The sequence below is a fragment of the Tetrao urogallus genome (genome assembly GCF_951394365.1).
Source record: "Tetrao urogallus genome assembly, chromosome: 1".
Lineage (NCBI taxonomy): Eukaryota > Metazoa > Chordata > Aves > Galliformes > Phasianidae > Tetrao > Tetrao urogallus.
This window is the reverse complement of record NC_136813.1, coordinates 165198565-165220431: the sequence shown is the minus strand read 5'-3', so window position 1 is coordinate 165220431 and position 21867 is coordinate 165198565. Positions and strand designations below refer to the sequence as shown.

General features: G+C 36.3%; 1 protein-coding gene across 2 annotated transcripts in view; it reads left to right on the top strand.

Moving 5' to 3' along the window:
• Positions 1 to 21867, top strand: part of CNTN1 (contactin 1) — a gene marked incomplete at both ends in the record, with an annotated part of 85484 nt that overhangs the window by 13206 nt on the left and 50411 nt on the right. The window contains 11 exons of one of the 2 annotated variants that reach the window (XM_079549502.1): positions 3125 to 3254; positions 5958 to 6130; positions 9501 to 9596; positions 10348 to 10554; positions 11791 to 11887; positions 12040 to 12221; positions 13640 to 13764; positions 15154 to 15271; positions 16929 to 17079; positions 17572 to 17699; positions 20303 to 20478. In XM_079549502.1, the coding sequence (XP_079405628.1) occupies positions 3125 to 3254; positions 5958 to 6130; positions 9501 to 9596; positions 10348 to 10554; positions 11791 to 11887; positions 12040 to 12221; positions 13640 to 13764; positions 15154 to 15271; positions 16929 to 17079; positions 17572 to 17699; positions 20303 to 20478 (1583 nt within the window). Of the gene's footprint in view, positions 1 to 3106; positions 3255 to 5957; positions 6131 to 9500; positions 9597 to 10347; positions 10555 to 11790; positions 11888 to 12039; positions 12222 to 13639; positions 13765 to 15153; positions 15272 to 16928; positions 17080 to 17571; positions 17700 to 20302; positions 20479 to 21867 lie in introns of both variants that reach the window. The other variant, XM_079549501.1, reaches the window with a different exon arrangement.

The window sequence follows — 21867 nt, the reverse complement described above, 5'->3', positions numbered from 1 at the left end:
GGCAGCCCAAGACCATTTTATCACTCCCACAAAACAACCACAGGCCCAACACTTGCATCCTCCCTTTCTCAAACTAAACCAAGCTTCATCTCTGGGATGCTCTTACCTTGAGTCTTCTCAGGCTCATGATTCTCAAATCTCAAAGTCAAGTGCCCATACTTTTCCCCATCCACACTCATCCTTCTTTCAATCTGCAGTGGGTACATATAAGGGCAAGAAATGACCCGGAACGGAACCCAGAAAGCTAGAAATAAATAGATGTCCACTCCCTTTAATTTTATCAGCTTCTTCAGTAGTCAGTTGAGCATAAGGAATGTTGCAGAAAGGGCTAGAGGGAAAATGGCAGCTGGAAAGTACTGCTTGGAGGTATGTTAAAGGGCCGCCATCCAGCAGCATTGTTACTTACACAGGATCCATGATCTAATGCATTGGGTAGTTTTTTTTCTTGCCCTTCACCGAGACAGTATACTAAGTATTTCTTAACCCTGTTGAAAATTCGGATTCACGTTTGCAGAATTCACTGAACAATGCCTTGGATAGTGAGAACTGAATGACATCTTTTGCTCTAATTTGAAATATAAATCAGAATAAATGTGCTCAGAAAATAGGGCAATAAGTGTCCTTGAGAAGTCACGTAGTCCATTCTCTTGTTCTAAAGCAGGACCTGAACAGAGACAATTTGCTTCTCATCTTGTTTATCTAGTGCAGCCATTTCCTTTTTCTTGTCTCTGCTTCTACTTCTGCCCTCTCTCTTGTAAGCACAATGTCAGTCAACTAATCTTTTCTCATCCTCTTTGTGTGCACTTCTTCAGTCCCCAAATACCATCACATAGTCATGTTTCTCCACTAAAGTGTGAAAATTTGTTGCTGTTCTTTTCACAAACCCTTTCTTTTCCTTTTTCTCCCCAGTGCTACTTGCATATTACTGGTCTGCATTCAGCTTTTGACCGAACTCAGATGAAGGGCTTATTGGTTGTCCCACCTGACATGTAGTCTGCTCATCTTATTTCACTCAGCCAGACGTCTGAAACTCAATTCATAATAGATTGCAGCAGAAGTGCCATTATAAAGCATATTTAATAGGTGTAAGAAACAGACATTCACTCAGTATAATTAACAGTGTTGGTAGCATTAAAAATGCATGCCATGAAATGCCTAAATGGTCTGTAACATCATTTGAGTCCTAAGGTGGAAACAGTCAGCTGCATTTGATATGACTGTTCCCTGCTAGAGGCCATTGTTATTCTATATTCATACTTAAGGTCTGCACAGAAAGTGCTGTCAGGGCTGTGGCTCAGTCATTCAAGGCTCTGAGCAAATACGCTGTTTCTGCCTTTGCAGTCTGAATGGTCTTCTTTTGATCTAGTAATACATAGATCTTTTTGTAGTGTTGTGCTCTAAAATATCAAGGAAAGAAGGCCATTTTTCAAAAGCTCTTCTTTCCGATTGCTTTCATTCTTTTAAAGACTTATCTTCTCATTATATGAATTCATTTCAAAAATGAAGTTGCCTGACTATCACAGCGTAGGAGTGCCTTTTGGATCTGTTCCTGTGCCCAAGGGAATTAGTGATTATTTTCACTCAAACTTGAACTGGAAAGTGAAGTCAATGTTTATCTTCTTGTAAACAATTTTCTCCTAGTTCTGTAAAATGTGTATCTATGAATGTGGATTTTAGAAACAATGAAGTACTTACATTAGGATTGTTAAATGCATATATGATATTTTAATACTGACAATTTGATTGCTTAGTTATATAGGTAAACTCTACCTTCTATTTTACATTTTATAAGAACTGCCTAATTTCTTCCAAAAAGTTTTAAAACAGAGGTAAGAATTTTAAGGGGATAAGTACAGAATCGTAATTTTATTTAGGGACTTTCATCTGCTGCATTACATTTTTAAATTACAAGACATATTGCATTTTGTATACACTACACAGATACTACTGCAAAATGGTAGGGTTTCTCCGTCCTTAATAACTGATTTGGGAAATTTTTAAGCTAACAATATTCAATCAGTTCTAAAGATCATTATAGGAAAATGACATTTGGTTCCTTAATCTTACAAGGTTTTTGTCATCATCTTCCAGAAGGCGTCTCTAGGATTTGACAAAGGTCTAAACATGAGTGGAAAGCGAACCTGGTAGCGGACATGTACTATTGGCATATTTGCCACTTTCACAGAAAAATAAAAGCAGAAGTAAACAATAACAACAACAAAAAAAGCACAGTTACATCGTGGATTTACCAAGCAAAATTTCCCCAGGCTTTTCCACCTTTTCTCCTAGTCTTGCTATTGCAGACTCAAAGAACAGCCACCTTATGCATTTGGAAGAGATGAAGGAGAAGGGAATGCAGCAGGGAGAAGCCAAACCTGCAACCATTGTAACAGCATCAGCAAATGGAGGATAAAGATTAAAAAAAAAATAGTTTGCTTCCAAACCTGTTTGATTTTCAGTTCACTTTTAACTGCTTGTTTTGACAAATGTAAATTATTTTAAGCGTGAGACTTCCTTTTATTTTATTTTATTTTAGTGGGAAGAGCGTTAACATATATACATACATACATGAGCTTCCATGCATTGTTGGAAACAATGCAATTCTCAACAGTGATCTCCAGTATTAGTTTTTATTTGTATAGTGCTATAAAGATTATTTCTGAATACATGGGACAACTGGAGCTGTTTAGGTTGTAAGATAATGAACGATTAATATTTAAACTGTGGTTTTGTACCTGGACCTATTTTATGAGAATTTGTTAACCTCTGTGAGATAAGGTGGTCTTACCTGCATTTCTGAAGGGCATATCTTCAATTCATAATTATCTTCGTCAATTCTCGCATAAGCTGTGAAAAATAATTTATCATGTCAGCAGAGAATGCAAAGAAGGTAGTTATACAGGAATGTGGTTTAAACTACTCTCACTTTCAGAGGACAGTGAAGGAAGGTCAGCACTATTATCCATACTGTTCTAGTTTTCCTGATGCAAATGAAACTTGATTTTGCTGGGCTTGCTATTTAGCTGTATTCACATTTTGAATACAGTAGGTCTGTTGTAAATTCCTGTTCAGTTCAGCTACTAACAAAGAATTGATTAATTTTCAGACTCTACCCATTTTTCAGAGGAAGGAAACAAAGGTTATGGACCCGTTTTTGAGGAGCAACCAATTGATACCATCTATCCAGAAGAATCTTCAGATGGACAAGTTTCAATGAACTGCAGGGCTCGAGCTGTTCCTTTTCCTACTTACAAGTAACCTCTCTTATTTTGATTGTTACATCTGATTGTGTATTTTACTCAATGAATTGTTCAGGTTTTGATGTTAAATGATTGTCTTATCAGGAAAAAAATGGTAGACTTGCTGATTTGGGGTAAGAATCAACCTGGATTAAAGTCACTGAAATGTCTAGATAGTTTTTGAAAATACTGCATTCCTGTTGTGTTAGATGGTTTTGGCTTTTGAAAAGAATGCTGATCCAGACTCAAAAGATGAAAAAGTGACTTTAAAGAAACACTTCAGAGGCTTTCTGCCTTAGGTTAGGAGTGGCTGAGGTTCAAGTTCTTGTTCTTCTTAGATCAAAATATCTTTTTGATCCCATTTTACTCTGAAAGAAGGACTGAAGAAAGGTACTGAGCCTGAATATCTTACATTGCTTCTGCCACCACCATGTTGTATAGAGATGCTCATGAATGTAAGAGATTCACACATATAACCTGTTTCGTGACAAGTATACTTTTAGTAACAGAGCAGTTATTTTTCATTGTGAGATTTCAGGGCATCCATGTGAGTTTATTGTCTATTACCTTCTCTGTATGTATAGCAAAATGTGCTTATGATTATCATTATTCTGACTAGTTTACAATCTAGTCATGGGTAGATCAAACTAAGGGCAGATACAATTTCTTGTCAGCAAACTATTTCCATTTCATTAAATTATCCTGTGATCTGCACCAATATTTGTCTTCCTGGAATTAACTCAGTCTTCTAAGACAGAAAAACACAGTTAAGATTGCTATCTACTTATACAGATCTACCTGAGAGTGAAGGTGACTATAATACTGCTTTTGAATCTCATCTCTAGCTCTGATAGCGTAAGTTTTTTCCACATGGCATTTTGCTATTTCACTTCTTTGTTCTCCCTGTGCTTGGAAGGGTCTGGAAGCCATGTAGCAGAGTGGAGATTCAGATTCAGAATATACATAGCCATCACATTCAGTTCACCCAGCCTACTACATCCTGCCTGCAAATGTAAACAGCATAGCATATAGAGAATGATTATAAGCTCTGCCTAAATTTGAGGGTTCTTCATTAATGGAATAAAGTCACTCTGGAAACATTATCTTGCATCTGTAGTGCTCTTCCATCTAGAACCATAGCATAATACATAGAATGGATGTTGCAGGAGACCTGGGAAGATCACTGACTCCCAGATTCTGGCTCCAGAGCAGATCATGCAGAATTGAAACCCTTGCAGCTTTGGTGCTGTGACTACTGCCCTGGGCAGCGTGTTCCAGTGTCTGAGAACTCTCTGGTGAAGACCTTTTTCCTGATACCCAACCTGACCCTCCCCTGATGCATTTTCGTGAATGATATACGCTATCCATGTGAGAAGTCCAACAGAACCCAGTGAAACTATCCATGTGAATACAGTTGTTTTGATTTTTAAATTAATACATTCAGAAGAAAGCAATTTTCCATGTTTTGTTTTTATTCTTACACCTCCCAGCTGCACATTTAATGCCGTGCTTTTCTGATCTCATTCAATGCAGCATAAGCAGTGCTCCTGACAATTATTCCTAGATATTTCTGGACAAAATGGTTATTATTCATAATACAGACATGTAATATATCTCAAGGATTCCCCTAAGATCCTATAAAAGCTAAATAGTATTTATTGCAGGTTGTAAATCCTGCCTTTTGTTTCCTTGCTTTGCCTTCCTTCCTGTTTCTTTTCTTTCTTTCTTTCTTTACTTCTTTATTTCTTTTGTTGGTGGTGGTGGTAGTGCCACTTCTATTATTACTTTCTTCTACGACAATTCTGATTTCACCTTACAAATGATTGTTTTGTATTTTTGATTAAACATTTTAATCAGGAAGAAACAATGTATGTACTCTCAATCTGAAAAAGCAATGCCTGTCTTTAGCTTGGTACAAAAATCTGACTTACACTGCAAGACTTTTATAATTATTAAATGTATTTGAGTTGCATCTTTCCTTTTTGTGCTCAGAAAGGGTGTATTTCCTTTCGAAGAAGGTTATGTGCCCCCCCTGGTGGACATAGTAAGGAGGGCCAGACTTCATTGATAGCTCCTCTCATAGTTTGTGAAGTTACAGCAGTTCAGGAAACGCACTGTAGAGTTTTACAAGGACTAAAATGGGAGTTCTGGCAATTTTCTGAATGTAGGAAGCAGCTCTTAAATCAGTCGTGCCATTGTCATTGCACTGACTTCGCTGGCAGTTTAGGCTTTACTAAACATTTTCATTTCCTACTGCAATTTTGCAAAAAAATTCTCTTCAAAATCTCACTTCAAAGACATGGAAGAACATTTGCTTAGCCTGCTTGGCCTTCAAAAGCTATCTGATGATATGTTTATGATTCCAGTGCCTGATTGCTAGCTAGCTCATGTTTATGATTCCAATGCCTGATTACTAGCTAGCTCACTGGCAGTCAGTTCAAGCATTCTGTACTACCTGGATTGAGTTTTAATGTACATCCCATCTCTGAGAAGGCTGAAACATCTGAGACTCTTATGTTTAAAACACCTATAATGTTCATAAAATCTGTGGCTTTTGCAGAAGAAAAGCTTTAAACAAACATAATATTGTGTTATGAACTTCTGTATAGTTTATCACAGTACATGAATTAATTTTCAGATCATGATTACTTACTTTGCTTACTCAGTTTGTTTTTGGAGCCAAATCTTACATCTGCCTTTTTTTGTTTTTTTTAATAGGTGGAAACTCAACAACTGGGATATTGATTTAACAAAGGATCGCTACAGTATGGTAGGAGGCAGACTTGTTATCAGTAATCCAGAGAAATCAAGGGATGCTGGAAAATATGTCTGTGTAGTATCGAATATCTTTGGAACTGTCAGAAGCAGTGAAGCCACTCTGAGTTTTGGATGTAAGCCAATGTTTATGTCAAAACCTGGAAGCCTTGTGGGTAGCTTTAAATGTCCGGTGATTTTACACTGCAGTGTCTTCTGCTTATATGTGCTGTAGCTGTATTATTCTATTAAAAAAAAATAAAAAGGAGAACAAGCTGAGAATAACACAGATTAAGTTTTGTAAGGATTTTATGTTGCTTAGCATTCAGCTGTCATTCCAACTTTCTCGGTGAATTAAGTTATTAATTGAACCAACTCACAACAGAGCCAGGTTGGGAATAATAATGCTCAAACAGTTTAAATTGTGGTAGAACCAAAGGAGAAATAGTCACTGAAGAAGGACATCAGTAGTGACAAGTGGTGATCAGGCAACGCTGTGGTGAAAGCACAAGTGGGATGCCTGCAGGAGGAGGGCATGGCACTTGTTACAAGGCATGCTCCCTGACTGCTGGGCTGTGGGAAGGCCCTGCCAGAGGACTTTTCTGTCAACTTCAGGCAGACATGAGCTGCAGTCATGAACTCATGCATATGTGCAGACGTACACTGCTATCAAATGCATGCTGTATAAGAGACTGAAGTACTACATGAAGACTAATGGAAAATTTTACTGACTGAGGACAGTTTGGGATTTTTATTTTATTTTGCCTTAAAGTACTTTTTCTTTTACTGGAAATAATTTTTCATCAGAACACAAAAATGATCTCACTCTTACCTGGTGGCCATTCACAACACCCTGAGTGCCCTTCAGCAGAACAGTTTAACTGCTAAATGTTTAACATTGGAGATGAACTGAGAAGTTCTGTTTTCTGCCACAAATTGTAATACTGTGGTGCTTCATATCTCAAGGAAACTCAGGAGTAGTAAATAGTTATTTTAGCATCAGTTTATGTTTTATCTTTTATCCTACTCGTTCAGGACTGGCACCTTTGATGCGTGCTTTGTTGAGCTCCATGTACCTCTACCACTGAATACAGCCAGCAAATATCCTTTAAACTGAATATTTATGTCACCTCCACTAGAGAGAGGTAACCCAGACAGGTTTAAAAAACTGGTAGTTGTGTATCTTCCTTTCTCCTTTTTATGATCATCTGTAAAAAATACTTCCTTTGATAATCACTGTGATAGTTCCAAAATAATTGAATACAAAATTACTAAAGTCACAGGAAATGACCTTAAGTAGATTTTTTTGTTCTTTAGCTTGTGCATAAGCTGATTGGAAAATGGAACAAACCATTTTTTGAAGAGTTCAAGAAAATCTTGACTATATGTTATGATCGAGACCTATTATTTTTGTCTTACTGTCAAGTCTGCTGACACTGTGGAGCAAAAGTCACACTCTTGTAAACTTCATGTCAATTAACCCGTCTGGGAGCACTGTCTTTAGTAGATCTGGATTGGCCTCCAAGAAGAAAATAATTATTTTTAGCAGCAGTGCTTCAAAACCACCCAAATATCTTTTTGCTGTTGTAGCATATCTACATGGGAATTGTATCCTCCAGGAATATTTAGTGGCTTTTTTTGTGAGCGCTGTGCAAAATTAGAAGCTGAAATACAATGGCACTTATTGGAAAACAGTCTCATAAACGTAAAATGCAGCAGTTTCATAGTAGGGAAGCTGCAATTGCAACAATGGAGAGAAATTTCCATACTCACTAGCTGTTAGCTGTATGCCTCTGAGAGTGCAGTGATTATGCTAATTCTTTCATTCTAGCTAAAAATGAATGTCTTCAAATTAAGAGTTCATGGAATCATGCTTATTATAATTATTGAGTAATAACCAAGTAGTGCTTATGCAAAAAAGACATCAAGACCCAATCAGAGTACAGAGCAGTTCATAAGTGGGAAGAAGGTATACAAATTACATCTTAATAATTGTATGGCATTCCTGCACCTGGCATAGATTGTTCTATTTTAGTACTAAAATACAAACGTTTTACATATACAAATTTCCTATCCTATCCACTGTCATTAAATCTGTGGTGGTGACTGTCCTAAAGTTTCAAAGGTTAGTCAAAGAACACTGCACAAATTAGTTTCTAGACTTAAAATATAATCTGAAAATGAAAAGCAGCCGTAGTTTTTCCTTTTCTCAAGCCCTACGCTCTCCAAATACAAGGGAGTACTAAAATAGCAAACAATTTCTTTCAGTTGTTCATCATTTTGAAATTTTTCCTGTTTCTGTAGCAGATCGTAAAAGCCAATCTTTTACAATTAAAGTAGAAGTGAACAGTGTCACGTTTACGAGATGATGAAAAGGTCGTTGATGAGGGAAGTAGATGTTTGCAGGAGATTAGTCAATATGTAGAATCATAGAGTCCTTAGAGTTGAAAGGGACCTTTAAAGGTTCAATTTCTTCTCTATCAAAGAGTGATATTCCAAACATAGAGTCCTTAGAGTTGAAAGGGACCTTTAAAGGTTCAATTTCTTCTTTATCAAAGACTGATATTCCAAATTAATTGGGAGCCACGTGTGGGGGACAGAAGACATTGCGCTAAGACACATGACAAAATTATATTTAATAGTAACCAGAAGTCCTTAGAATGGCTTAGTATTTCATGCATTATCTAATGTAAAGATTCAGATAGTCACTGGAAAGGTTATTTTATCTTCTAATCAGTTTCAATAGAAGAAAAACTAGTAATTAAGAAACTGGAAAAGGTGTATTTCCATAGAAGTTCACATAACTCTCCCTAAGGTTTTCTCCATGCATTTGGCAAAGTGTTATGTCATTTTCTTCCTTGATTCTTGTAGCTGTTGAGGTCTGAAAGCTGTGATTGGCTTTGGAAGAGACCTGTCAAGTGTTTAGTGGGTCTATCTAACTATACATTGCAATTATATTTGTGAATAGTCGCTGTTTTCTACTTAATCTTTTTTTATACATAGCTTTGTAGCTTTTTTTTATTTCTGGGTGAATGCTTTTGAACAGAAATTTTAGTTCGATATCAGAGTCATTCTTAGGAATTTAGTAGAAAAGCCACTTAAGAAAGTTGAAATAATCTAAATAATGTTTGCTTAGATGATATCTATGATAAAATATTGCATTTAGAAACTCTGCATTTCACTGTTCCTGATGTGTTATTTACGCTGCATCAGTATTTGAAGCAGGACTCCAGTATTACAAGTTCACTGTGCTTCCTGATGTAGAGGTGTTTCTTTTTTCTCCTCGGAATTTGTAGTTATAATGACTAAAATACTGTAAAAAATTTTTGCACTTGATAATGGCAGGGTTAAAATGAGCAAACTTGTCATAATCGGTCCACAGACACCTGTATGCAAGATATTGTTGTATTTCTATGTTTATTTCTACGGAATGAAAATACTTTAAAAAATAATTTTTTTTGTAGTGAAAAGCCCACAGTTTTCCTCCCCCACCCTCTTCTATACTAGATCTGGATCCTTTTCCACCAGAGGAACACTATGAGGTTAAAGTACGAGAAGGTGTTGGAGCAGTGCTTCTTTGTGAGCCTCCTTACCACTACCCAGGTAATTGAGCCCTAAGTGCTTCATTTTCTGATGCATAACAGTAGAAGACAAAAATAATATTTAATTCTAGAAGTTTCCTTTATGTTTAATTAAACAGTAACTCTTACAGAGCTTGAGAATTTCTCTTTAGATTTGATTTTGATCTTGAATATATATTTGCGATTGAATGTAAGTAAAGGACAAGGTTGAATTTTCAGGTAGTTTTTGTTATTACAAATAACATTACTCAAACTAATCTGGATAATGGAAGGTGGGCCTGACCTGCCATTTAGAAGATCCGATTATGTCTCTATGTCATTGTGTCATCCCAGACTTGCTGCTGCAGCTTCATTCCACCTAATGAACTCACCACAACATACTCCAGTTAAAATATTCTAAAGGCTTTTTTCCAAATCACAAGTCTGACAAGGGCTTCCCAGTTCCACAGTTGGATCTGGGCAAGATACAGCTTCACATCTCCTCTCCACCTCACTCTAGCTCCAGTGGAAAGGCTTGTTTTAAAGAGAAGCAGGTGCACAGTAATCTGCACTCAGGGAAGCAGCATTCTGATATCCAGTACCGATAGCTGACTGGCTACTGAGATCTGCATATTCTCTCTTTCATAGCTATCTTTCTTCTATAAGTTATGTGTAAGCTGGAACTCAAAGTGAAGCAATTCATCTGCAGTGGGTGTTCCGTGGTTTATGTAGCTGACACTATTATTATTGTTTTGGTTTTTTTTTAATATTAACTAGAAAATATTTTCCTCCAGATGATCTCAGTTATCGCTGGCTTCTAAATGAATTCCCAGTATTCATTGCTTTGGACAGACGACGGTTTGTGTCTCAGACGAATGGCAATCTCTACATTGCAAATGTAGAAGCATCAGATAAGGGCAATTATTCATGTTTTGTGTCCAGCCCTTCAATAACAAAGAGCGTATTCAGTAAATTTATTCCACTTATTCCACAGGCCGATCGTAAGTATTTATTGGAAATACTTTCTACATACTACATTCTGTTTGTATTTCAACTTCACTCATTCATAAATGTTTTAATCTCTTGTAAGAAGAATTAAATGGCAAGTCCTAATGCCTATTGCACATCTGTTCCTTAGTTTTCCACATATAGAGAGGGTCCAAATCATTGCCATCCACAATGAGAACTCTGTGAAGGAAATCTCCCTGGATTCATTCACAACATTCCTTTCATATCATTTAGAACAGAGTTTTTCTCATCTCTTTTATCTGATAAATCTCTGTATTCATCTAAAAATCTTAAATATCATCTGTGGTCTTGGCATTGGTTCAAAAGGTTGTGACTGGAAAGCAGAAATTTTGTGTAGAATTTAATAGAAAGTTTCAGATATTTGTCGTCTTCTTGAAAATAGCAATTCCTTTTACTCTGTTGAAATACCCTGTCCAAGGACTCTGTATGTCACCAGACAATCCCCTGAGATACCTTTTTAGTTTTGTTACTAGACTGTTCTCTGCCATTTCCTAAATCTGCATATTTTCTGCACGGTAATCAGATTCCTTTCTGCAACTTCAGACAGTCACCAGAGACTCATGAACTAATCATCAGGATTTCAGTGCCCCTTCTATTTGTTAGATTTCCTTTATTGCAGTGAAGAGATCAAATTTGGGTGATTACAAATCAGTGATCTTTGTCCAAATTTTCCATACCGGAAACTCAAACTGTAATCTTCACATAGAACTATGTAAGGAGTATCACAGAGATTGCACTAGGTAGATCTGATTGTATTACATACTTGTACCCTGGTTCAGCTGTAGATTTCCTCTTTGTAGCTCCCTTCATACCATTAGTAAGAGACTATAGAGCTTAAATTCACAGTAATTCTAAATATTCCATTCACTGAAAGAATCTGTAGAAAATAAAGGCTCAGGCTTTTTCTTTCTACTCCTACACAAGGCATCATCACAATTTAAATGCTAATAAATGAGTTTTGTTGAAATATTGTGTTGTAAAGAAATGTTAAGCATTAGTGTCCAGACATAACTGTTTGCTGAATAAAACAATCCTGCCTCAATTCTGCAAGTTCTGTGCTAAATCAGATTTCACAAATAGCCAGGCTATATGCACTGTAAAGAAGGATTTTGTCTGGATTACAATGGATTTTCTTGAACTGTGGAAGTTTTAATAGCTGTATTTTTTCCCACCACACCTCTTCTGAGAATCTCTTGTTTTCATGTTAGGTGCCAAAGTGTATCCTGCTGATATCAAGGTGAAGTTCAAGGACACGTATGCTCTCCTGGGGCAAAATGTGACACTGGAGTGTTTTGCTCTTGGAAAGTAAGTGTGTTCTAAAGATACTGTAGAGCACTGTTTGCTTTCATAATTCAGGAAAATAAAATATGTTTCATCATCAAATACTTTTTTGTAGTCTGCAATTTAACAGCCACTTCTAGAACATGCTGATTTGTTCTTTACTGTACCTTTTCAAGTCCGGTTCCTGAACTCAGATGGAGTAAATACCTTGAACCTATGCCAGCTACTGCTGAGATAAGCATGTCTGGGGCAGTTCTTAAGATCTTTAATATTCAGTATGAAGATGAAGGACTTTATGAGTGCGAAGCTGAAAACTATAAAGGAAAAGATAAACATCAAGCAAGAGTTTATGTGCAAGGTAGGTAGAAAAAAAATATTCTTCTTTATTTATATTGCTTTTACTTATATTGGAAGTAGCTGTGTTTTCAAGCTCGATGTCAGTGTGGACTCATTGCATCATCCTGGCACACTGCTATTTGAGTTAATAAAACAAAATCAAAATCCGTACATTGAATATCAAGTGTAGCATTCATGAATTAATTATTAACAGCAGCTCAGTTTGCCTGGTTATGGTAGATCTATATTCATTTTGATAGCATTATTTGTTAGTATTAATGTATATGTGCATAATGGAATATGCACAATGAAAATTAAGTAAGTGATTGATAATAGTTGAAATGAAAGAACTACCAGAAAGAAAAATAGACAAATTTGTTACACCTTCTTTTTTTCTGCGTTTTGTCTTTTATGTCTGTCAGTGGTTTGGGGGCTGGTTCGGCCCGGGTCCGTGAGTAGCGGGGCAGAGGGATTTTGCAAAATCTGCACCTCCGGAAAAGGGAAACAGGGAGCCCCAACATAATTAAATACAGCAGCAACGACCTGAGGAGAAACGAACTAATTTACTAAATATGACATCGGAATGCAAGATAACACATTATAATGCAGTATAATTAGAATCAAAGCTAATAAATATAAAGAAAGTGTCTGAAAGGTGGATAGGCCTCACCGTAACAGTGAGGTGAGATGTGCAGTCTGGTTGAGAGCGGGGAAGAGACCTGACGAAGAAGAGCTCATCAGGTGACCTTGCCAGGGGTTGTATCTCCTCTCTGACTGCAGAGCCCCCCGGGGTCTGTAGTTCTTCTTCTCTTCCAGACAGGTGCCCAGAACTGGAGCTTTAACACTTTAACTCCCAATACCAATACCAATAACCAAAAATCATACAGCCATGACAGTATCTTAGCTCTGTCTTATATTAGCTACAGTCATTTCATTCCTTCAGCCTCTGTCCCTTCCATTCATGCATTTGAATGAAGGACAAACCAAAAAGCACTTACTGCTGTAGTGGAATCATTTCAAGTAGCTAAACTCCTTGACTAAGACTCATGCTGTAAATCTATGGCTTGAGATTATACATAATATCTGAACTACCTTGAGAATATTTCAGTCTCATTTCACTGGCAATAAAGAGCATCTTCTGAGTTAAGATCCTCAGTTAAACTCACGAACTTTCTGGAATAAATGAGAATTGGCATGAGAAGATTGTACTGATTGACATACATTAGCATAATAAATTAATTAATTTACTTGGCAAAGCCAAAAATGCAAGGATATTTCAATATTATTAAGTATATTTTCTGAACCAAAAGAATGTTTTTCTTGGATGCCCTTTCAGTGCCTATCCGGGTTAAGTATCATGGAATTAATAGATTGTAATGCTACCTAAGTACACATCTATATTTACAAGATATTGTGTTTTGTTTTGTTTTTATTCTTCAGCCTCTCCAGAGTGGGTAGAACATATCAACGACACAGAGAAGGATATAGGCAGTGATCTCTACTGGCCATGTGTAGCTACAGGCAAGCCTATTCCAACAATTAGGTGGTTGAAGAATGGAGTCTCGGTAAGTTTATTGTAACACAAGATTGATAGGCTATCGGATAGAAATGATTTTTTGAAGCACGCATTATTAAAGGGCAAAAGAAATTGAATTATAAGTATACAAAGATCTGCTGATTCCCCCTGTGCTAGTGATTAAAGTCTATTTTTTCTAGTTTTATGTCAGTCTTTTCATAAGTTTTGAATTACATTTTTTCCCACTATTTAATATTCAGCTCTGAATTCTGACCTTGTCTTTTGATTACATGTCTGGGAGTGAATTTTTCCTTTTTTCTCCAGGACATTATAAGAAACTGCTGGTTTTTTACTCCTTTCTGGATGAGAAATGTTATCAGCCTCTCTCCAAAAATCATCCTTTTTTATCACATTAAACATGATGGCATCTTTAAAAAAAAAAAAAAAGAAAGAAAGAAAGAGTAAGAATGGAGTCAGTGCAGACAAGAAGAAAGAATCATTTAAAAATGATCAGTGGTGTTCTTACAATGTAACTTTTCACTGTTTTTTTTGTTGTTGCAAAGTTCCGTTCTTGCAGATGATGTGAAGTTTAAATGAGTACTATTTGATAACTGAAGTTTATTACTCTGATTTATTTTTTTAACAGAGTAGATTTTCTGGCCAGATATTTCAGAAATGTACTTAAATCCCTTGCTTGTACTGTAGAGTAGAAGAGGGCGCAATACAAGACTGCATTTGTGGAAATGCAGTGATGCTGTGCAAACAAAAGAAAATGAGAAGGCAGAGTTGTTTTGTCTGCATAGAAAAATGTGGATTCGAAGGAGAACAGGAATTTCATGATGTGCCATATGGAGATGGCTTAAATTAGAGAAAAACAATGTTGTTTTCTAGCTTCTGCACGAACAAGTTATTTTACAAGCAAATTACTTGATAGTCCCCACTGAACTTGACTTTCACTGACAATTTACATGCTAGATTTCAGAAAGCATGTAATTCTCCAGTAATGCACCAAGAGATTATGTTGTGTGTTAGTGCTGTGAGATGATTTCCAAGAGGAAAATAGCAAAAATATTTAAATTGCTTTGATAATGTATCTTGATTCTAAATCAGATAATTTTTAACTATGTATTTTACTTAGCACAAAACAAATATTCCTTGTAGAAAATTGATGTTTTCAAATAAACCAGTACAAAGAATATGAGTCCTTTTTTTATATAAATATTATTTTAATTCTCCGCTACTTCATGCACTCCAATTGACTTATATTGTGGGAATGTAACAGATTTTTTAAAATCTTGACAGTGCCGTAGTGTTACATGAAGTAATCTCTTCTGAACAGTTACTGAAAAAAAAAGAAAAAAATTAAGAAATGGAGAGGTGGATGGGAATTCTTCAGCATATTTGAGGAACATATTGTTTCGCTGATTTTATGTTTCAGTTCCGGAAAGGTGAACTACGAATTCAAAGCCTGACCTTTGAAGATGCTGGCATGTATCAATGTATAGCAGAAAACACACATGGAATTATTTATGCAAATGCTGAACTGAAGATTGTGGGTGAGTGAGATCATTTGCCCTATACAGCAGTTTTATTTGAAGGCATTGTTTGATAACAAAGTACTGTGAGGATGAAGGAATGAACCCTCCCTGAATCTAGGTGAGATGGGGATTATTTGAGCTCTTTAGCTGGATTTTGACAACAGCAGGAACAACTAAGCTACTAATTTATGGAGAATGTTTACTGCACTTTTTCTGATGTTTGCCTGCTGTTACCATGCAGAGGAAATGATAATACAGAAGTTATACTTAGTGCATGGAGTTGTTGACTACTTGGTCAAGTTTGCAAAACACGTTGATAAGTGTTTTCTTTTTTACTCACCTATATTCAATCCTCTGTTGGGCGAAATTTGCTTTTTTATGAAGCCGTGTTGCCAGGCACCAGGCCTTTGTAACACTTTCTCTTTACTCTTGCCTTTGGTTTTGCCTTTTGTGGCCCATTGGGACCAGTTGCAATTTTTGTGCACAGTATAGCTGTCTTACTTGATGGCAGGATAGTTATTAATCCTCTGTATTTTCCAAAGCAGTGTTCTGTAGTAGAAAGCTAAACTTTCAGATCCAGAGTACACAGGCCTAAAATAATTTCTTACCTTCTTAGTGTTGCCCTTAGAGCAGGTGTACCGGCTATTTGGCATGGTTTTCATAGTAAATTTCCCTGGAGCAGTTACCTTGGGTTCTTTATGTCTCGCATTTGTATCCAGATTTTCCCAATAGTTAAACTGCTTTTGATTTCCAACACATTTCACAATACTTTGTCCTTTGCTGTTCTTCCATTGCCATGTACTCAGTACCAGACTGGATTACCCAGAAAGGAGCACTTTTCTGCAAGAGCATTTTCGAACATACTGATTGATAAGATGTCGGTGTTTAAGCAGACTTTGTACTGCCCTAATTTACTAATAGCTGTATTTCCCCAGCTATGCATGGATTTGCTGACATGGTTAACAGTGATAGTGCACTGAAATACAAAGTAACTTGAAGTATTTCTCTCCTATTTTATTATAAATAAAGAGAGAATTAGTAAGCACAGCTCTGATCTAAGGTATGTTAGTGTGGTGCTTGCAGTTCATCACTGTTGTACATGTAAGAGCACGCCTAAGGATAGCTGGTCCAAGAGAAAGCTGCAAAGAAAAGGGAACAACCTTTAAGTTTTTAGGTAGGGGCTTAGAACCGCTGAAAAGTAAAAACAATGTGCTATTTGAAAGTCTGATGGAGTGAGCTACTTCTTATAGAAGTAGCTATAGGTATTATATAGGTATTATATATAGGTATAGGTAGCTAGAGCTAGGTATAGCTCTAGGAATCTAAGTTTTATTAGGACTGATCAAAAGGCCTTTGAAAAGAAGTAGCTTTCTATTGATTTCAGTTGACTTTGATCTTGTTAGATTAAGCTTAGATGGAAGTTCAGAAGTGAACAAAAATAAACTTCTGCTCTAACGCATTATTAGATCTAAATGATTTTTGCTATTTCTTTTAGATCGCTGTCAGGTTCTCATCACATCTCTGTATCATTAATATTTTTCTCACTGGTCTGAATATTGGACATTTGTGTACAATTCAATATTTCTGTTACTTACCTTCATTTTACTGTTGCAAACAAATTGCGTTCCTCAGAAAAGTCGCTAACAGCAGTACTCGTGTTAAATTTTGTTTTCAGCTTCACCTCCTACTTTTGAACTGAACCCTATGAAGAAGAAAATCCTAGCAGCTAAAGGGGGGCGTGTAATCATTGAATGCAAACCTAAAGCTGCTCCTAAGCCAAAATTCTCCTGGAGCAAAGGAACAGAATTGCTTGTAAATGGGAGCCGGTTAGTATTGACTGCTAGTGGACACTATGAAACTTAAAATGCTGCCTTATGTTTTTATTTATCATGCAAGCTAGTTCTTATTTTTGCAGAGATCATTGGCAGGAGACTGTATAATTTCAGGGAAGTGATACACCAGGCACTGTGGGTCCAAAGAGCTGGCAGGGCATGCATGGCATGCAGCTTTAGCCAGTGTGGTTGGTGCTGTTCACGTTTCAAAATTGAATTGTATCACAAAACTGTAAGAAAAATATTTGAATGACCACTAGTAAATGAAAGTAGAACCTCTTGCTCCAGCAATATAAGGCATCTAGTCCTGCCTCAATCTATTTAGATATTTTTGGACTATAGGAGTGTTTATATATGTAGCAGTCAGGCATGAGATTACAAGATATTTTTCTGGTATCTTTCAGCTTAATGCAGTTCCAACTGCAAGTATTTCTTTCTGGTCTAAATGCCAAATTTCTCTTGCTTTAATATTTACACTTTCAATAGCATACGTATTTGGGATGATGGGAGCCTAGAAATTATCAATGTCACAAAGTTGGATGAAGGCCGCTACACCTGTTTTGCCGAAAATAACCGAGGAAAAGCTAATAGCACTGGTGTTCTGGAAATGACAGGTAAACCTCTACATTGCATACGCTTGTTCTGGGTAAATTCCCCTGTTCAAAATCACTATTTTTCACTCACAGCATTGCAATACTTTTGCAAGCCATTGCTTATCTTTCCTTTCTAGATTAATGAGTCTTTAAACAATAAATTGTGGCTTTTAAAATGTATTGCTCAGTAGAAACTGGGTACATGTTCACCCGTTCAGAGATTGCACATCAGTTTTCGGGAATTCTTAAATCTGATCCATTAAAGTGGCATACTGTGATGAACTCTTTCAAGATCATGGTGACTTAGCTCAAAAATGGATGGAGGACCATGGCCGGAAAAGAGAAATGGGATTCTTATTGACCATCTTTCATTCTTTCTTCTTCCCTTTTTTTTTTTTTTTGAGGTGAGCAAGCCTGAGAGTGCATTGCAGTTAAATAAATTCAGATTTAATTTGTGAAATAGGAGCATGTAGACATAGGGTTGCATTACTAAATTCCCTTCACTTAGAGGCGTTAGTTTTTACTGATTGAATATTGATACCCCTAACTATTTTAAATTCTGACGTCAAGTACCTGTAGGATACAAACAAAAAGATGACATTCATGAACAGCTATGTCTACCAAGTCTCACTGACAATAGAAGAGTTGTTTACTTCCTTAATGTCTGTCTGTTTCAAAAATCATGCTACGTGTGGAAGCTTAATACCACAATATTGATGCACTGACTTATGCTTTAGTCTGTATCTTCAGATCAAATTAAATCATTTTTTCTAGGTGATTTATTGCACCAAATGAGACGGTATTGTAAGATTTTATTTTGATTAATCAAGTATGTTTCGTGTTTGCAGTTACTTTTTATCGTCTTCTGTATTTTACATCTTGGTATTAGTCTCAGTCATATCTTCTAAAATCAGCATGAACATTTGCATAATAAATCTGCACAGCAGAACACTTAAGCCACAGACATTCATATGGTACAAACTAGTTATAAAGAAATTTCCAGGCTTGGAGTATTCTGCTCTGATTCATCTGAAAAGGAATTTCAAAAGGCTAAGGTTCCTCCCTTGCATCACAGCAGAAAGAAGATGGTCAGATAACATATTTTAAAATTACTTTCACATTGTGGTCAATGATGAGAGTTGACAAAGAATGCTTTGAAAATGACATTCTGCAGCACTTCGTATGCCCCATAAAATTTTTCAGACATTGCTTGTAACTACAGGAAATTAAATAGTTAAAGTGAAGCTGACAGACACTGTACAGTTTGATGACCTTTTCCACATGCTGTTTGTTCACTGCTTTGTAGCAACTTCTTAGATTAATAGTCCTTAACATAAACATTTAGAAATTCACTGGTGTTAGAATCAAAGACTGAACAGGCATAACATTAGAAAATATTGTGTATCCTAAAACAAGTCCATAGCTAGGACTTTAGAGATCAGATCTTAAGTTGCTCCAGTGCACCATGGTACTCGTTTCTGAAATATGGAGTAGTTGTGCCATCCTTTTAGTATCAGTATTAAACACGTTTTGGATTAATAGAGTAGAATGTGGGAAGTTTTCTCCTCATCAGAATGACAAGAATTATGTTTGTTGGACTCATTTCTGTTTTGTGTGTGGCGGGGTCCTTTGAAGCACACAGAAATTTGGATCTTAACTAGGGGCAATAGCTTTATCGTTGTCATCTTCCCAGTTTTGGTACACTCTATGTTTGTGGGAAAGATATTACATGTCATGATATGGGGAATAAGTCATAGAATCATAGAATGGCTTAGATTGGAAGTGACCTTGAAGATCACCTAGTTCCACCCCCCTGCCATGGACAGGGTTGCCACCCACTAGATCAGGCCAATCCGGGATCTATGCAGCCAGACCTTGAATGCCTCCAGGGATGATGTTCCATGTCTTTTCATTTTATGACCATTTTCTAGAGAAAAGGAGTGTATCAGAGATCCAGTGAGTCCCTTTCAGAACTTTGTTAATTTACTATATGAATTTGGCACATGTATCAAGATCTCTAGCAGTCATCTTGAACTCTCTTGCCATTTTCTGTTTCTGTAATGATAGACGTGTTTCTGGGAGGTGTACAGCTTACTTCCTTTTCTTGTATTCTTTTTCTTTCCACACATAGCTATTTCCATAGTTTGTTACACATCCCTTATGTTGTTTCTCAGCAGATAAATTAAGATCTTTCTGTGATGCTGTAATGGAATTCTGACTCAGACTGACAATTGAATAGAAATTTTGATTTGTTAAAAGAGATATCTTTTAAACCTTAAGAAATTCTGTAATTTAAACAAGAAGTTCAACACTAATTGCATAGGATTTGTTACGTATCTTCTTTCTACCGGAAGTAGTCAGTGTATAAAAATAGCTTTGCATAGTTAATAATATGATTCAGAGTCTGAAACAGCCATTTTCAAAGGGCAGCTAAATGTGTATGAGGCATTTCGGTTGTCGTTTTCCTTTGTTCTGTTTAATGTGGTTCTGTCAAGAATAGTTGCATGAATAATGTGAAATAGAGTGGAGGGAGTAGTTTCGTAGTTAATCAAACAGTTATGGAGCTGAGTTTGCATTTGGATAAATATTTATTGGAATTTTCCATGTTTCTGTTAACTTCACAGAAGCTACAAGGATTACTTTAGCACCACTGAATGTTGATGTCACCGTTGGAGAGAATGCTACCATGCAATGCATTGCATCCCATGATCCCACATTAGACCTGACATTTATTTGGTCCCTAAATGGTTTTGTAATAGATTTTGAGAAAGAGCACGAACATTATGAAAGGAATGTAATGGTAAGATACTTTTGATCCTTATTTAGTTTGTGAAAGCCTGTTTTTTTTTTTTTTTTAATTTTTATTTTATTCTGAATAGCTGTTTTACTTTTTCTGTTGTGTGTCCAAGTCTGTAAAAATACAATAAGCTAAGAACATAGCATGAAATTACAATTTCGACACCTTCTAGACATGTAGACACTTGCAGATAGGTACATGAATTCAGATACCCAAATTGACATAAGTATTTCGGAACTTCACTTACATCCCAGCCTGATAAATAGTGAATGTAGCTGGTAAGTAGTACTTACCTGTTAGTAAGCAAAGGTGCAGATTGTCTTGAAAAAGCATACACATGCATTCATTTTAACTTGCCCATGTTTTTCTCCTCAATGTTTCTGGAATTTGGCACAAGACTGGGCCAGGTGGTGGGTAGGAGTCAAGCAGTCTGTAAACACCGAGCAAGAAGAGTTTGTGTGAAGTCTAAACAAGTTAATACAAAGACGCTCATTTTGGCACATATGAAGAGGAATTACAAAGCTTTTGTGTTTGCATGTATGGATATTTCTTTACAGTCTTCCGTCAGGCTTATTCAAAATTAATACCTTGAGCAGAAATCCTTTCTAGTGATTAATTGTATTATTCAACAACAACCTTAGACTGGTTGCCAAAAGTGTATTTATTTAAGTTGCTTAAGTTTAAGTGATATAAAAATATTCAAATTTTGACACATATTCTTTTCATGCTCCTAAGAGAAGCTGGAGATATGAAAAGGCTGTTAGCAATGCTTCTAATGTCAGTATCTTCGAAATTACCTACCTTGTAACATCCCTCCTGCAGAGTCCTAGAACAGCAATGTTACTTGATCTTTCATTGAAGAAGAGATTCTTTTTATGTTGTTGTTTTTCAATATCTATTTATGTCCACGTGAGAAGATATTTCAGGCATAACTATTTTATTCTAATTTGGAACAAACCAGTTCTTGAAAGGCTCAGTGTTACCTTAGCCCACTCATTTGCGAAGTTGTAGACATCCCTAGGAAGTCACCTTGTTCTCTATCAGTGAAAGAACAAGTCTTTGTCCAAAAAGCCAGTGTAGCTATGCTAAGGCCAGATGAAAAATATTGAAACTCAAAGATACAAAGTCTTTTCTGCAACTAACTCCCCAAAAATTTATTAACTTAATTAATTTATTAACTCCCCAAACTTATTAACATGGTACTAAGCAAGTAGAAAAACGTATTTTGTGTTGCTTCACAAATTACAAACTACGTAGATTTACACCAGCTTTTCTTATCCAAAAAATTCCTGCATGTGGCTGTTATGTCACACTTTTGGTAAGTTTTGTATTCCCACATAGGTGAAGATGCTTGGGTCACCTTCTAATAGCATTCGCTTTCCCTCAGCTGAA